Source organism: Mirounga leonina, unplaced genomic scaffold (assembly GCF_011800145.1).
Source record: "Mirounga leonina isolate KUSES-001 unplaced genomic scaffold, KU_Mleo_1.0 Mir_201, whole genome shotgun sequence".
Lineage (NCBI taxonomy): Eukaryota > Metazoa > Chordata > Mammalia > Carnivora > Phocidae > Mirounga > Mirounga leonina.
Genome location: NW_023270504.1, coordinates 23,518,548 through 23,535,798, shown reverse-complemented (window position 1 = coordinate 23,535,798; position 17,251 = coordinate 23,518,548). Strand labels below are relative to the sequence as shown.

General features: G+C 42.0%; 1 protein-coding gene across 2 annotated transcripts; it reads right to left on the bottom strand.

Annotated features, from left to right (window-relative positions):
- Window positions 1-5,445: 5,445 nt before the first annotated feature.
- On the bottom strand, window positions 5,446-16,810 carry MFAP5 (microfibril associated protein 5). 2 transcript variants are annotated; one of them, XM_035028288.1, is made up of 10 exons: window positions 16,620-16,806; window positions 16,053-16,119; window positions 15,056-15,091; window positions 11,551-11,595; window positions 11,203-11,235; window positions 10,561-10,596; window positions 8,677-8,706; window positions 7,891-7,978; window positions 7,230-7,303; window positions 5,446-5,872 (listed from the first exon to the last, which is right to left on the bottom strand). In XM_035028288.1, exons 2-10 carry the CDS (start codon window positions 16,108-16,110, stop codon window positions 5,760-5,762), a joined length of 513 nt encoding a protein of 170 aa, XP_034884179.1. In that variant the 5' UTR covers window positions 16,111-16,119; window positions 16,620-16,806; the 3' UTR covers window positions 5,446-5,759. The 2 variants fall into 2 exon arrangements, with proteins under 2 accessions (XP_034884179.1, XP_034884180.1); XM_035028289.1 differs by lacking the exon at window positions 10,561-10,596 and having other exon boundaries at window positions 16,620-16,810.
- Window positions 16,811-17,251: the final 441 nt, after the last annotated feature.

The window sequence follows — 17,251 nt, the reverse complement described above, 5'->3', positions numbered from 1 at the left end:
ATAAAATCTTTAAAAAAAATTTACCAAGTTATAGATTACCTTCCAGCAAAGTGGTTTCTCTGAAAAACCAGTTGAGGAGTTGTCATTCATGATTTTATATGAACATTTTCGAAGTAATTTTTGTTTTCAACACCTATTGACTTTGAGGTTAACATTACACATTTTCATAAGCTTATTATATTAGTAATACTTTTTGGGACACCTGGCTGGCTCAGTCAGTGGAGCATGTGACTCTCAATCTCAGGGTTGTGAGTTTGAGCCCCACGTTGGGTGTAGATATTACTTAAATAAATCTTGGGGAAAAAAACCATTTTTTTCCCTTCTTCTGAAAATCTCATCCCTTTTGGGAAATGGATGGGTAGGTATATGAATGTCATTTTATACAAATGGAAGAAAACTTTTTCTGGGCAGTCCTCATTATCCTTCATTGTAACTCATGTGTTTGACCCTTAGGGACAGAACAACATATTAGGAAACAATGTATAATGACACAGTTGATACCTCAATGCCCATCAATCCCTTAAGTGTCATTCAGGTTATTTTCCATTTAACTGTTAGCTTGCATTTGCTCAAAGTTCATCTGTTCTTCTTTTTCCGGGTTAAGGCAAGAGGCGAATCTCACAAATTTAAGACCATCCTGAATTCAGTCCTCATGGTTCATCATGTAAATTTAATAATGTACCCCACAAAGCTACACATATGGTAGGTAAACCTGCAGAAGCAAGGAAAAGGGAGAGGAAGGAGAAAATTAGCTGAGATAGAGAAAAGACCTGCAGGACCCCCTGGGTTAGGAAAAAACCCAGAACCTTCCTAAAGTGATGGGACAAATTGAAAGAAAGAAAAAAAAAACCTTTATCGGCTATTTAAAAAAAAAAAATTGAGGGTTTGAGGTGAAGTGAAGCTCAGTTTGTCAACAGGAAGCTATGGGCTCTGCACCTCTATTTATATAAACAGCATTTGCTTTTTCCATCTTAGGTTCTGCCCAGAAGTTGTTGTCTGACCACTGCTTCTGGCTCTGCTTGACTGGTTTTTAGAAAAAAAAAAAAGAAAGAAAGAAAGAAAAAAACTGTGGCCACATGTTCCTTTCTCTACCACAGAGAACCTCAATAAGTCACTTTCCCTGATGTTTGGTTAGTGAAAATGCTAAATGATACAGGATTTCAATGTTGATTGGAGCGTTGTATTTTTAACCACCTCCCTGAGTTGACAAAACTATGGGGACAGTCCTGCCTCTCTTCTGCTGTGCTCCTGATGTCTTCCCATTCTACCCTGTAAAGTTCCAGGTCTCTCGGGACCTCTTGGCCACACTTTGCAAATTCCCTTTCCCCATCAGATCTGCGAATTCCCATCTTCCAGTGTCCTGGTCCCCTGCCCTGATGCCAACCTGCCATTACTGTCCCATCTGCTAACTCCCCTTCTCTGGTGCTCTTCTGTCTTCTGTTTCTTCTCACATTTCTTTCTTCACTGGTTTACAGCTGCTTCAGTACCAGAGGAAGGGTAACCTTAAAGGTGGCAAGTTGTTTGCACCTCTACCTGGGTGGAACATAGTTGCTTTGACACAAACACCCTGAGGCAGAGGAGGGAGGAGCCTGTGGCTAGCAGCATCCACCGCTTGATGTCATCAAAAGCAAGGCCCAGAAGTGGGGAGACCAGCTGGGGTTTGCACCATCTGCCTGTGAGTCAAAAGAATACTTAGAGAAAGTGTGCATGGAACTATATTTAGAGTATAGTGCACACTTGAATTTCCCATTCAGGGAGAAAGGAGAATTTTCATAAGCATGCAGTATGGAAAAAGTTAGGCTCAGAGCAGGATCAGCTCAATTTTGGACGAGAAAACAGGAGTAAACCTCATGGGTGGGCAGATGAAGCTGCTATCTTTCAAAGTACCAGAAGGCATTCAATCTCAAAAATTGCTTAAAGATACCTTCTTTTTTAAGATTTTATTTATTTATTTGAGAGAGAATGAGCAAGAGAGCATGAGCAGGGGGAGGGGCGGAGAGAAAGGGAGAAGCAGACTCCCCGCTGAGCTGGGAACCCAAAGACCTGGGGCTCTGATCCCGGGACTCCAGGATCATGACCTGAGCCAAAGGTGAGCTGAAGGCAGATGCTTAACTGACTGAGCCACCCAAGCGCTCCTGCCTACAGATACTTTCACCAAATCCTTTAGTTCCAAGTTTAAAGATGCACTGTTTGGGTTCAAATAATTTTTCATCAAAATATAAATTCCTCACTGAAGAGAGTTATCATTTGTGCTCACCAAGAAAGGGATAATATTAATACCTAAAAGAATAAAAGATTTTCAGATCCTTTCATGGGAGGAGCAAGGAATGAAAACTAGAACATCAGAAATGGGGTGAGGGTAAAAAACTAGAAGGAGGTAAATGAAATTCTGCCAGTGGGCAAGAATACAGAGGGAAAAGGGGCACCTGGGTGGCTCAGTCAGTTAAGGGTCTGCCTTTGGCTCAGGTCATGATTCCAGGGTCCTGGGATTGGGCCCTGCTCAGCAGGGTGTCTGCTTCTCCCTCTGACCCTCACCCCTCTCGTGCTCTCTCTCAAATACCCACCGCTAGTGCACAAGCACTCTGGCATGTGCTCTCTCTCTCTCAAATAAATAAAATCTCAAAAAAAATACAGAGGGAAAGAACAGGACTGGGCTCCTGGGTGGCTCAGACCATTGAGTGACCCACTCTTGGCTTCAGCTCAGGTCGTTAGATGTACACCCCCATCAACCCAGCCTAGCCCCTTGTAGGGCTCCATGCTCAGCAGGGAGTCAGCTTCGGATTCTCTCCCTCTGCCCCTCCCTCCATGCCCCCCCCTTTCTAAAATAAATAAATCTGGGGGGGGGGGGAAGAAAGAAAAACCAGGACCAAATCAACCTCCTGAAACTGATCTGGGACTGTCCTTAGGGAAAAGTTGTGGGGGAAAATAAGAATTTAGAAGCATAAGGAAAGAATGGGGAGCAAGTTAGGAATGTTGGTTTACATATCAAGAGTAAAAAAGGTAGAGAACATAAGAACAATGAGAAATGGGAAAACACTGGAACATGATCCCGTAGAAGAGAAGCAAGAGTAAAGCATGAAGCTTTACCTAGCAAGACTGTTGGGTCCAAAGGGGTAGAAAAGAAAAAGAATTTTCTGATGAATTCAGGAATTTCCTGGAGGAGAGTAAATTTGCTGCGTTGGAGTACCAATGACAAAATTGTGGTGTGAGGAACGATACAATAGAGAATAGTAGACTAGAGCAATACCGGTGTTCCTTTTGCAAAGTGGGATAAAAGCATAAATGGGGGCGGGCACCTGGGTGGTGCAGTCGGTTAAGCCTCCAGCTCTTGTTTTTGGGTCAGGTCATGATTTCTGGGTTATGAGATGGAGCCCTGAGTCGGGCTCCTCACTCAGTGCAGAGTCGGGCTCCTCACTCAGTGCAGAGTCAGCTTGAGATTCTCTCTCCCTCTGCTCCTCTCTACTGCACATGCTCTCTCTAAAATAAATCTTAAAAAAAAAAAAATTAGGGGCGCCTCGGTGACTCAGTCAGTTAGCAAGGGACTCTTGATTTCATTCAGACCGTGATCTCGGTGTCCTGGGATCCGGCTCTGCGCTTAGCGGAGTCTGCTTGTCCCTCTCTCTCTGCTCCTCCCACCCCCCTCACATGCACTCTCTCTGTCTCAAATAAATGAATAAATGAAGTCTTTAAAAAGAAAAAAATTTTTAATAATTTAAAAAGTACAAACTGGCATCATTCTAAACATGAGAAAAAAAAAAAACAGATCAAAGACCACTCTTCTGAAAAGGAATTAAGAAAAATTTATTTTAAAATGTTTAATTTGCAATATACACAATACTGGGATTGAGGTGCTTTGTGGTGGGAATGCCACCTCATTCAATATACGGTAGGAGGATCATGTTCACGGTGAGATCCTTAAATGATTCTTGGAAATTCTGTGCCTATGAGATTTCTCTACGGTGGGTATAATATTTACTTAATACCTCTATCTATATATGAGGATATTTACTTTTAGAGGCTGTAGAGCAGAGATTACATGCTTTGGGTCTTAGCATTTCTCTTTAATCAGTTGTGCAAATCCAATTAAACTAAATTGTTTCTTAACAGCAAGAGTCTGATGCTCATTTACATAGTTTTTTTTCTTTTCTTTTTTTTTTTTTTAAAGATTTTATTTATTTATTTGAGACAGAGAGAATGAGAGACAGAGAGCATGAGAGGGAGGGTCAGAGGGAGAAGCAGACTCCCCACCGAGCAGGGAGCCTGATGTGGGACTCGATCCCGGGACTCCAGGATCATGACCTGAGCCGAAGGCAGTCGCTTAACCAACTGAGCCACCCAGGCGCCCTACATAGTTTTTTTTCAATAGGAAAAGAATCCAACCCTACCAAGCAGAGAGGAATTCTGAGTGTGTAACTTGCCTCAAAGTCTCCTATTTCTTATCTTAGTTGACTTTTGTGGGCTTTTTTGGAAAGTTACTAAGTTATTCAGATAGAAGGATCTATAGTATGTAATTGGTAACTTATAATGGGATTTTTTTCCTTTATGTTGTGGACTGCTGTCTTAATATATTTCTCCTGTTTTGAAGTACACATGGTGGTTATAAATTAAGAGTGCATCTAGGCTTCAAGAAATTCAAATAATGCATTTAAATCTTAAGAATCACAGAATGAAAAGATACCTTAGAACCAACATAAATTTAACCTTGTCGTGTTAGAGATGGGAAATTAGACCTGGCTTACTGGTTTACCTAGTTACTGCTAGAGCCAGGATAAGAATGTAGGTTGTCTGAATATTGTGTTTTACTCTTTCTTATAAACCCATAGGTAAACTTGGTCTGCTTATTAAAATTTAGGTCTGAATGCCCTTCTTAAGCCCCAAATCAGGCTATTCCAGAGTCCATTTGCACGGTAATCTCTACAGATTTTGTTTAGTGATGAGAATGAAAGAAGTAGCACAAATCAAGGAAACTCTGACCAAAGTCAGAAATTATTTCACATGAAATTATCTAATTTGCGAGGGTGGGCAACCCCCATATGACCAAAAATAGGTAAATGGGACTTTGTACCCCTACTTGCCAATTGGACAACTGCATGAAAAAGTGAATAGGGAACCAATGAGTCCCAGTTCCATACATAGCCTACTCCTCTCTCTCTATCCTCAGCCTCTAAACTTAACAGACCTCATCTTGGGTCTTTATATATTGCCAGTACGACTGTGTAACTCTTGGTTCTGGAGAATTGTCTAGGACTACAAAAATTACCATGACTCTTCTCAAAGAAGATCTGAGCAGGCAAATCCAGAAAATAGTTAAAATAAGAGTAAAGAGTGCTATGTAAATGAATGAGGCGTTAATCTAGGAAACTCTTGAAAATCAAAAAAATGGCTAGCCAAAATGGACAGCAACAACTTCTTCCACCCTAAGATTTATTTCAGACAGATTCGGTGGTAAATATTAACCCAAGGTTTATTTTCCTTTGAAATTGTATGTAGAGTGCTTATATATAAGCCACATGGTTATCATTAATCTATGTCTATGATATTGAGAAGCAGCAAAACCATGCAATAATATAGACTTTATGTTATCAGTCTGGATGGAAAATCAGGGAGTGGAAGCAAAAGCTAGACACTGCAAAGGGATTGTTTTAAGAAATACTACTGTCTGTGGGTTAGTGGACATTGGTTGGACAAGAAGGAGTTCCTTCTTGTTAGAGCATTCTCTTCCACCCACCCACACATTCTTCTTTCCTCTTCCTTGATGATCACAGACCACTGGGTCTCTGCAAATTCACATTTTCACATGGAGGAAGTCGGAAGTAGTTGGAGCGACGGAGTCGCCTTGGGGGTAAACCAGCCATCTGACGGCAAAGTTCATCTAGAAGAGAAGCAGAGCATAATGGGGTGGGATTGCAAAAAAATAACAAGGAATCCTGTTTAAAGAGAAAGAGAAGACCCTAGGGTGCTGTAGTGAAAGACTGAAGAGAAATAGATCTGGGCTAGAACCCCAGATGTGCAGCTCACTGGTTATTTCTTACTTACTAGAAAGTTTCTTAACTTTGCTGAACCTCACTGTCCCTTCCAGTATAATAAGCATGAAATACCTGCCTCAACAGTGTAGTTGTGAGTATTAAAATGAAATAATGTATGCAAAGTACCTAGCACAGGTGGCCAGTAAATTTTAGGTTCCTCTGTATACCTAGCTCCCAATTCTTATAATCATGGATTTATTAATAGCAAAAAAAAAAAAAAGAGATTCAATCATTCACAATATATTTAAGTGTTTACTGTGTGCAAATAGCTAATTTTAGTAAGTCCCCTGAGACATTTGAAAGTGCCTAGAGTCCCAAATACTCATCCTCAGTCTCAAGGTGCTTCCCTTGCAGGTGGCTTGCACAACGCCAATGGGGGCAAGTAGCAAGTTTCCTTCTGCGAAGTTAACTACAGCTCTTACTCAGGAGCTCAGTGCAAGATGGGCTGCTGAGTCAGAAGGGGCTGTGTCTGTGGTTCCTTCACCAACCACACTTATCGTTTGGGGCTGGCCATAGGGGAGGTGAGAAGTATCTTTGTTCCCACAATGCACGGTTTATAACCACACACTTTGGACCCTTGTAATCGTTTTTATAAAGGTTTTCTACCCTTGTTTACTTCTAAATTTTCACAATAAGTAATTTAAATGGTTCCTGGCATTGGTAGACTGTTTAAATGTTGCCAACTTCTAAATATCCAGTCTGTTTTTTTTTATTTACTTATAGGCTCTATATAGACATCAGTGTCTCCAAATTAGTGGATTTTTTTTTTTTTTTTACAAAGTTTTTCCTTTATGAACATGGCTTCCAACTATTAGTCTATTGTTTGTAATGGCTGACTTGGCCTTTTTTTAAGTTTTCATTTTTTTTCAGTAATCTCTATAACCAATGAGTGGCTCAAACTCATGAACCCAAGATCAAGAGTTGCTTGCTCCCCAGACTGAGCCAGAAAGCTCTATGTATAGGAGAGGTTGGGGGTTACAACCTAGCTGGAAAGAGACCCAAGCATACTTTTCTTATATATTAAGCATACTTCTTTACTTAGATTGCTTATTTAGCATAACTGGGTGGAGCAGGGATTGATGAGGTTTAAGGAGGTGGCCTAAAGCCGTCCTCAGAAGCCAGACCTTGGATCCATTAGGACCATGTTTCTACTCACCTCTCTCATAACTGCCCCTCCCCACTAAAACCCAGACATCATCTTACCTTTCATAACTTCGTGTTCTTTACAGACAAGACGAGAGCAGATCTCATTGTTGATGATGTACATACGTCGTAAACTGCCATAGTCCCAGTAACATGGTTAAGGAAGGAGATAGAACAAAGCATTGTGGGGGAGAACTAGACTAGGCCAAGGGTGCCTGCTCAACTCCTGTATTCCCCACTCTCCCTATCTGTTCTCCTCCTCTCTGGATTTCCTTAATTATTTTGGATCACTTTTTTCCCTCCCAGAGGAGTGCAGGGAATGGAATGGTATTATTCTTAGTGATACTTTACACACTCCACCTAGAGTCAAGTTTAATACTCCTCCCCACTATTTTCTACCTTTAGAGTTGGATCTTATGCTTCAGCCTTTTTCTATGAGGTAATAGGTTCACTGTGCCAGTATTTCTCTCATGACTGTCCCTTCCCCAGCCCTGATCTCACTTGCCTTCTGGCATCTAGTCTTATTGGTCAGTCTGTTCTCCATATACCTCAATTCAGACTCCAGGTTCTATCTGGCACCAGCAGGAATAGCTAGGAGGATCATGTTAAGAACTTCTGTGCCACCAAAAACTGAAATCCCATGATGGGTGCTCATTAAACAGTTACTGACATGAAAATACGACCATGGATGATGCTTTCTGCATATCCTGGGATCCCTTACCTTGTGAAACATAACTGATGAATGCATTGCTTGACTGGTCGATGCACAGAGTAGAGTCTCGTGCAAGCGAATTTTTCATCCCGGCAATCTGAAGAAGTCAAACACAGAAAACAGGGATAAACAAAGGATTCAAGAGATGGAAGAAGGTAGATAAAATGGGGAAAAAATACAAAGTAGTCTCTACACAGAATCATTGCAGTTTGGGGAATGCCCTCCCTGTTTACCAAAAGAGAACGGTAGGAAATTGGCTGAAATAAAATTTAGGTGCTTTCCTACCTGGAAGCAGAAGTTGATAAAATAATCTTTGAGGGTTCTTCTAGGAAAGTCTTTCTAGGGTTCTCCAGGTGGCCGTATGAAATATAAAATTGAGGTGCTTTTAACCCCATTCTAAAGAATCAGAATTCTTAGGTGGGTAATAGTTTCTATTTTAGCAGTTTCCAGTCCTCGATGCACATCAGAATCAGTACAATAGAGAGAGCAACTTTGGCCATGACAACTCAAGTAATATTGGGTCCTTGCAGTTACTTCCCAACTCACTAACCACCACAGAAAGTCCGAATCTAGTTTAGGAAGAGGATTCTTTCAGGATCATCCAACAGTGGTCCCATCTTTTCCCCATGAGATTGAAGATAGGAGCTCATAAAAAAAGAGTAGGAATGAAGAGCACTAAAAATATTCTTTGAGAAAGAACTGGAAGCAAACTAGAAGGTATACCAAGTATCCTCCAAAAATAAGGAGGTGTGAATCCCCAAGAAGAAGGCTGAGGAAGAAGACATGCAATCATACCTGTTGTGGTATTTTTATCAGTAGGAGAAGCTGGAAGGCAGAAATTTTATTCAGTTATTACCAGTTCCAGTAGTCACACCTCTACAACTGTCATGTCGCCTCACTTATAAATAAAAAACAAATGAGTTGCTAAGCTTTAGCAACTTCTAACAGAAAACCCACAATGGGCTGTTCCACAAAATTGGAGAGGTTTGGAATTTAGGATAAGAATTCTGATTTTGCCTTTCTCCTCTTCTAAAATTGAAAAATTGATTTTCATTGTGTCTTTGTTTTGTTGACAAGAAGCAAATTTAGTAGGGACACAAGGCAAGGAGCCATATGCCCAGAAGAGATTCATCCTACAGCTAAGGGAGAAAAGATTGTAGAAGCTCTTACTCATAAAAGAAAATTTCTTTGTAAATCAAATATGTCATCATGAGTTCTTGGATAAAAGTTACTCAGCAAAGAATAGCAAAGGTCACAGCCATAGCCAAACTTAATCTAAGGTCAAGTTAAATATGGGCCTAACTTGTAGAATGAATAAGTCAAGGAGTAAGATGAATCTTGGGAAGACACTAACCACGGGAGTTATGTGTCAAAATGCCATTGGAAGAGTTGTCGATAGATAGAATACTATGGGAAGTATGCTAGGTGATCTCATCTGTCCCCTGGTTTCAATTGCAGGTTTAAATCCTGAGAATTCTCAGACTTCTCCTTCCAGCCCAGATCTCTTCTAAGCTCCAGACTTCTAGAAAAGCCACCTGACATTTTATGGAAGAGTTTGTGGATTTTTCCAAGATCCTTCAAATCTAACATCTTAAACTGTCCTATCTTTCCCTTCACTGATTCAAACTGTTCTTCAGTGAATGGTCCCACCATCTACACAACAGGACACTGGACCTCATCTCAACAGTCCTCTTTCACGGCTCACACTTAATTCTCCCTACCTCCACCTCAGTGAGTTCAGGCCATCATCTTTTATTGGGACTAGGGCAATAGCATCCTGGCTGGATTTCCAATTCACAAATCTGATGGGAACCTTTCTTTGTCTAAGCTATTCTGATGGGTTTTTATTTCCGTCCTAAGCCTTCTCGCATAGTGTTTTCTTTACCCAAAAGCTCTTCTTCCTCGTTACTCGATTCACTTCTACTTGTCGTTCAAGAAGCAACTTAGTGTGCCCTCCACAGAAGCCTTTCTTAAGCCCCAGCACTGAATACTCCAGGACTCTTTTTAGTGTCTGTTACTTACCCTGATTACGGCATTTTGTAAAACTGAATAAAGTTACCCATTTGTTTATCTTGTGGATTAGACAAAAAATATCAAGTAAAAGGAAGTCAGTTTTGTTCATCTTTATATTCCTGGTACTCAGTAGTAGGTTTTCAGTAACTATTTCTTCAAAATCTAATTTCTGTCTCATTTTCTCACATCCTACCACTCGTTTCTTGTAGATTTTGCCCTATTCATTAAAAAAAAATTTTTTTCCTCAATGTGCCAAGTTCTATTTTGTGTTCAAATCTTTGAACATACTGCTCCCTCTTTGACTGCCTGACTGGCTCCAATTCTTTTTTCGAGAATCGGTTCAACCATTACTTCTAGGAAGTTTCCCTTCAGCTTCCCAAACATTGATCTGTTTATATATTTGTCTTGCCTTTACCCACCCAGGCTTGGAAACTTTGAGGAAAAGATGACACGTTGGTATTTTGTACGTCAAACACCCAGCACAGCCCCTGCTTGTTAGGGGACAAAAATGTCATTAATTTAAATTGAACTGTTGGAAGAATGTGCTACATAAACTGTAGTCCTCTCTGTGTCGGATCCTTCACCAGCTGTACTGCCTTCCGTAATGGGCTCTGGGGAAAGCCCAAAGTGGCCCCAGTGGCCCTGGGATCGCAGATCTGAACTCACCCAGGTCATCTGTGGAAGGCTCGATATCAGCCAGAACTGAAAAGGCACAAAACAGCAGGTATGAGGAGGGCTTTGAACTGGCAAGGGGGAAGGCACAGGAGAAAAAGGAAGAATGAAGGGGCGCCTGGGCGGCTCAGTCGGTTAAGTGGTTAAGCATCTGACTCTTGGTTTTGGCTCAGGTCATGATCTCAGGGTCTTGAGATCAAACCCCGGGTCGGGCTCTGCACTGGGCCTGGAGCCTGCTTCCGATTCTCTCTCTGCCCCTCCCCCATTATAAAAAATAAAGACTGAAAAAAAGGGAGCTTGGCGGTATGGGGCAAAGTCAAGGCTATGGCTGGATTTGTGTATTATATCCAAGGGAATAGAGTTAATTGTTAAGTAATTGTGAAATTTCCTTTTGAAGAATATTTGGCCTACTGACATTATACTTTATTATACATGCCTTATTTTAGCTATTCATCCACTTTGTTTCATCTTTTTAGAGGAATGGGGACTCTCTTTTTATCCCACTGTCACTGGACAAAATACCCCCAATCCCTCTATCCCTTTCTTAGATAAAAATACAGGATTAATTCAAAAGCTGGGAAAAATAATTATGGATATTAACAATCATGCCATTTTAAAAGCGGTAGTAAAACTTACCTGTTTCATCTGTAGAGGGCTCGTTCACCAGATCTGCAAAGATACAACACAAAGAATAAAAAAAACACAGGCAGGAAAAGTGGGAAAGGGAAGCAGGATAAAGGGATGATCTAAAAGGAGGCAAGAAAGATTGAAGTGAAAGGATATGGCCTCTTGGGCCCCTGTAAGGGACTTTCAGGAAGGAAGTGGGAGAGAAAACATGTTCACAGCATCAGTGGTATCCGAGACGCTAGGGTCTGCATGAGCTCAGAGTGCCCACTAACGTCTCTCTACTCCTCATTTATCTTTGTACAGACATCTCAATCCTATTCCCAGTTTGAAAACGAAGAAATAAAAAGGATAGCTTACTAGGATCTTCTGTGAATGGTTCTGGAGTCGCTGGAGTCACATCATCTGAATAAAAAAAAAAAGCAGAAAACATTTTTAATAATTTTTTAAAAATTTTATTTATTCATTTATGAGAGAGAAAACAAGAGCAGGGGGAGGGGCCGAGGGAGATGGAGAAGCAGACTCCTCGCCGAGCAGCTTTTTATCTGGGGCTCGATCCCAGGATCCCTGGATCATGACCTGAGCTGAAGGCAGACGCTTAACCAACTGAGCTGCCCAGGCACCCCAGGAAACATATTTTTTGAGCATTCTCTGTCCCCCTCCCATTCTTGTACTCCCAGTGAGTGAAACCTGTCTATCACAGTTGCCAACACGTAGCAAGTATCCCACAATTGGTTTTCATTGTTTGCTTCCCAACCTGAGTCCTTTCCCCCACAACCCAATGTCACAGTTTCCCACTTCCATGAATATACCCATACTGTCCTAGCCTAGAATATCCTTTTCCCTTTGTCTCCTTTACGTATATGCCCATCAGATAATCCTCCACAGGCATCCCCTTCTTCAGTTAGACTTTTAAGTTTAGGAATAGAAGAATAACATATTTCATTGTCCTACCAGATAATACGATAATAGCTAATTTGGGTTTACTATATGCCAGGCACTATTTAAAAAATCTGTTTTTTACAGATGATACAATTGAGCACCGGACAAGTAAATAATTTACCCAAGGTCATACAGCTTGTTGGCAGTACAATGGATTGATGACTTCCTTGCAATACTTATTTTAAGTGAAAACTGTCTTTACCAAAGACACTGATTTCGATAATGACAGGTTTGAAGTAATTGGATATCAGTTTGCTGATATGCTTACATGAAAGTATGTTCACCAAAGGTGATGTTGATGATTTTCTGATGCTCAGAAGTGAGGTGAGAAGAGGGGAGGGGATGTTTGTAGAGAATACTTGCAGTTGATCATTGGAAAGTAAAGGCAAGAGGAGAAATAAAAATAAATGGTCCAGGGCTTAAGGTGGAATCTATTAAGATACACTAAGAAAACTGTATCTGAAACTATAAATAACAGCACTACCTGAAACAAATTGTCTCAGCTTTAAAAAGCAAAATAGGGGCGCCTGGGTGGCTCAGTCGTTAAGCGTCTGCCTTCGGCTCAGGTCATGATCCCAGGGTCCTGGGATCGAGCCCCACATCGGGCTCTCTGCTCAGCGGGAAGCCTGCTTCTCCCTCTCCCACTCCCCCTGCTTGTGTTCCCTCTCTCGCTGTGTTTCTCTCTGTCAAATAAATAAATAAAATCTTTAAAAAATAAAAAAATAAAAAAATAAAAATAAATAAAATAAATAAAAAGCAAAATAACAATGCAGTGTTCACATCTAAATATTTAATAAATATCCTATCTATAATTATCCTTTGTTGTAGATGACTTATCGTCATAATCTGGTTCGCCCACCAGGGGTCAGCAAATTCAGTTTGCTTTGAATTTTTCCTTAAACTTCAGCATCTAAATGCCATGTTTAGTCTGGAGAAAATAGCATTTTTATACAGCATGCCAGAGCTATGGATCATTGTGGCAGAGGCAAAACGCAAATAATATATTCTGAAGCAATCTCCCCTGCTAACTGCTTACATCAGCCTCTTTAAAAAAAAAAAATTCCAGGTAGAAAGTTATCAGATTTAGCTTTCGCATTTCAGAAGAAATTTTGGTAAAAGAAATCCAAGTCTGTTCCCATCCCCCAGGACGTTGGAAAAACCACTAGCCCAAGTCATTCCAAAAACCGTTAAGAGGGGCGTGGAACCTCTCCAGGGTGTAGCCCAGTGCCTCCAGTTCCCTTCCTCCCTAGCTGCATTCCAGTACAGAAATGCAAGTGATCCAGGGGCAGAGCAGAGGGGTTGAGAGTGAGTCCTTGCTGTCACCTCAGAATTTCTGGATAGAGTACTGGTTTTCAGTATATTCCTCGGATTATCCACCTTTTCCATGAGCTACCACTGTATAAATGCTTATCTAGGATTCATCTTCCCTGAAAAGAAATCTTAAGTAGGCAATTTCTTTTTAAGATTTTATTTATTAGAGAGAGGGCACCCCAGAGTATGCGCACAAGCGGGGGTGGGGGGCAGAGGGAGAAGCAGGCTCCCCTGCTGAGCAGAGAGCCCCATGCGGGGCTCTATCCCAGGACCCCGAGATCATGACCTGAGCCAAAGGCAGACGCTTAACCGACTGAGCCACCCAGGTGCCCCTTAAGTAGTCATTTTAATATCACATTTCTGCTAGGAAACCATCCCAAACTTGTAGACAAGGACTAGACCTTAACCAGCCTAGAGAAACGAATGCAAAATTTTTTTTGCTAATGCTGAACTCTGATGTAGATTCAGAAAGTTCGGGATTCAGACCACTTTAGCCACAGCAGATTAAAAAAAAAAATTGTGTTTCTATATTTTTATCTTCTGTACCAGGATGCACAGCAAGAAATTACATTGTGCCCCAATGCACACATAGAAAATTGAAACAAGTTTAAAAAGATAATGCTTTACTCTTGCAGTGTACTCCATTTTTATTTTAGTCTGTACTAATTCATTAAAAATTAACCATTGTGATCTGCTAATTTGATTTTATGGTCCATTAATGTGCTCTCAAGGGTTGGGAAAAGTAAGAGATGAATTGTCATAAGGTTGAATGTCTGGAGGCAGAGTGGAGATGTTTGATTGGAGTTTCCATCATTGAACTGGAGGAAGTGGCTGCTTGGAAGCCAAAACTTTTGGGTTCTGTCCATTTAGTGCCAGAATTTCGCTGCAGTACTGAGCTGACTTTTTATTCTGTCTGCATGTTAGCTTCTCCATTGTTACATGGATAGGAAAAAGCCCTGTTAGGATTAGTGGCATTTTCTGAGTGAGATAAGAGCCGTATATAGGAGAGTGGAAATAAGAGATGGGCCATAGAGGAGGGTTGGGACAAGGTATTTCAGTTGTTAAAAAGTAAGAAGATTTTGTGAACAGGATAATAGGATTGTGGAAACTGGTGAGTTAGATCCTATTTTCCACACTTTGGCAATGTGTCTCTCTGTTATATTACAGGTTCTTTAACTCTGACCATTCATCAGTATTCTTTAACTCTGACCATTCATCAATATTCTTTAACTCTGACCATCTACATTATCTTTTTTTTTTTTTATTTGAGAGAGAGAATGAGAGAGAGAAAGAGCATGAGAGGGGGGAGGGTCAGAGGGAGAAGCAGACTCCCCGCCGAGCAGGGAGCCCGATGTGGGACTCGATCCAGGGACTCCAGGATCATGACCTGAGCCGAAGGCAGTCGCTTAACCAACTGAGCCACCCAGGCGCCCCCCATCTACATTATCTTGATAACCCCAGCAGATAGGGCGCCTGGCTGTCTCAGTTGGAAGAGCATATGACTCTTGAATCATGGGGTCTTGAGTTGGAGCCCCACACTGGGGGTAGAGATTACTTAAATGTATATTTTTAAAAAAACCACAGAAGAGCCCAGCTCCAAAGGTTTACCTACCTCCTCGTTGACCACCGACTCCTAGTGGTGTCCAGTCTGTACCAAAGGACAGAGAAGAGGGATCAATGACTCCAGCTGTACACCCCATAAAGCTCTTATAAGATGAACCAGAAAATGATGGGAAAATGGTTGTACTTTATTTTTCTGCGTTTTCTTTCTATACAGTCCAATACAAAATTACTCAGACCATTAGTGCTGACATGGAGACACTCAGGAAAAATAAGTTCCTGAGAATAAAGCCCTGCTTTGGCAAGCCCCGACTCGGGATGCCCTTCCCCCTCATCCCCTAGCAGAAGGAGTGGGGTCCTGTTCAGCTGTAGGGCCCAGCAGCCTTCTAATGTGTCCCATCCCAGCCCCACAGCCATCGTACTAGCTACACTCCGAACAAGGCACAACACGATTTTCTCACAGTGTGTATCTGGCAGAATGAGAAAATAGAGCAGGATTTCTTCAAAGTCCCGAGATTCACTTTCTGTGGCGAGGCTTTCAGCTCTGTTCTGTGACGTCTGTGATGGCTTTTCTTGAGCGTATAGCTTGGCACAGGTTTGTGTGCCTGTGAATACATTTGTGTGTATGCTGGAGCTAGTGTGGGGTAGGTGTGAGTGTATATAGTCCCACTGTTCCCCGTCATGCATTGCATTTGGTCCAGTTTCTTACTAGCTGTCTCCATATGGTTGAGAAGGCATTTGTGTATCAGCTTCTCTGTCTTCTGTTTGCTCGTACATTTTTGTGTGTGTGACCCTCGTTTGGGGTTAATAGGCATTTATTTGTGTGGATCTTATATTCATAACTCTCCAGTTACTTCCCGAGTCTGATGGTCTCATCCCAGCCCTTGCTTTTCAGACACAAATCTGTCCTTTAATAGCGACTCTAGAACTCCGTAGCAAGCACCTCTGCTCCTGGTCCCCTTCCGCATCCCGCCCTCCAGTAACGTCCACGGCCATGCGCACCCAGGAGCAGGCACCGTAGGCAGGAAAGATGAAAGGTCGGGACTCACCGGAGGGGAGGATGAGTGCGGTCAGGAACAGCAGCACCCTGGGTCCCAAGAGCAGCATATCTAACGGCTGTTGGGAGAGTGGAGGCTGTAATGCTCGGGACACATCAGCATTGAAGTCCAAGCACGCATACCTCTAGGGCCCCTGTCTCTTCGTCTGTCCAGGGCTTTTCCTGGTCCCCGTGTGACACCAGCCCTTTTCTCTTTTCACCCATCATTTGTTTCTCCTTCAGATTCACTTCTTTTTGATCCCTCACCGTTATTCTCATTCGCATTCCTTTTTTCTGCCAAGTCAGAGGAAACTATATAGTCTAAATGGTGCGTGTTTGCCCCTATTCTGTGGCCACTTTCACCCCCAGTGTCTGATCTTCCTTTTTGGTATCTGGCCTTTTAATTTCCTCTGCTTATCTTGGTGGTATCTTGTCTGTCTAATTTCATGGATAAATGGGATATTCGCTCAATTCCAAGTCAGTGACATTCCCCATTGCCCCCCTCTGGCTTTCAGTTTCAACACACACTCACACACACACACTCTGTCTGTCTAGGGTTTTGTACAATCAGAGAACTCACTGTGTATTTTTCCTCTGCTCTTTCCACCGAGTCCTTTGGCTGCTGAATGTGCCTCTCTCCTTCTCACGCTGTTTCTACTTTGGCTGGAGAATAGGATGAACAGGGCCACTCCCTGGGAAGGACTTCAAATTTGGCTGTACTCTGAAACAACGAGATGAGGGAGAGCGAGAGAGAGCGAGAGAGAAAGCAAGGCTAGAGGAGTGTGATGAGGCGGGAATGAGAAGGGGCTGGGGATTTACAGTCACTCACACCCTCATTCCAAAGGTTATGACCACACCAGTGAGTGGTACTGCTATTCCCTGGGAGGCCTGGCTCCCGCTCACAAACGCCTTTCTTCCATGAGCTTCTTTTCCCTCTTGGAACATGGCCCCAGCCCCCAGCCCACCTCTGCCTTGGGTTCCTTCTTACCTAAATAGCTCCATCTCATCTTTGGACAGTCTGCCCCTTCTGTGGCCATCTTCCAAGTTTGAATCATTCTTCCATCTTCTCTCACTTTTTCGACATTTGTCTCTTCAACACCAACAAATTCCTTTATATCCCTGTATTTGTCTCTCTTTTTTCCTCTTTCTTGAGGATTTCTTTAAGAATGTGGTCCCCCTCATCCCAATCCTATTTATTCCATATTCAGAGAC

What these genes read in the sequence shown, in the direction of transcription:
- MFAP5 (XM_035028288.1), bottom strand. Translation starts at nt 16,110, where the DNA reads ATGCTGCTCTTGGGACCCAGGGTGCTGCTGTTCCTGACCGCACTCATC. An exon ending in ACCATTCACAGAAGATCCTA is followed by an intron (nt 11,236 to 11,550) that starts GTAAGCTATCCT and finishes GTATCTTTGCAG; the next exon opens with ATCTGGTGAACGAGCCCTCT. An exon ending in GCCTTCCACAGATGACCTGG is followed by an intron (nt 8,707 to 10,560) that starts GTGAGTTCAGAT and finishes TCTGCCTTCCAG; the next exon opens with CTTCTCCTACTGATAAAAAT.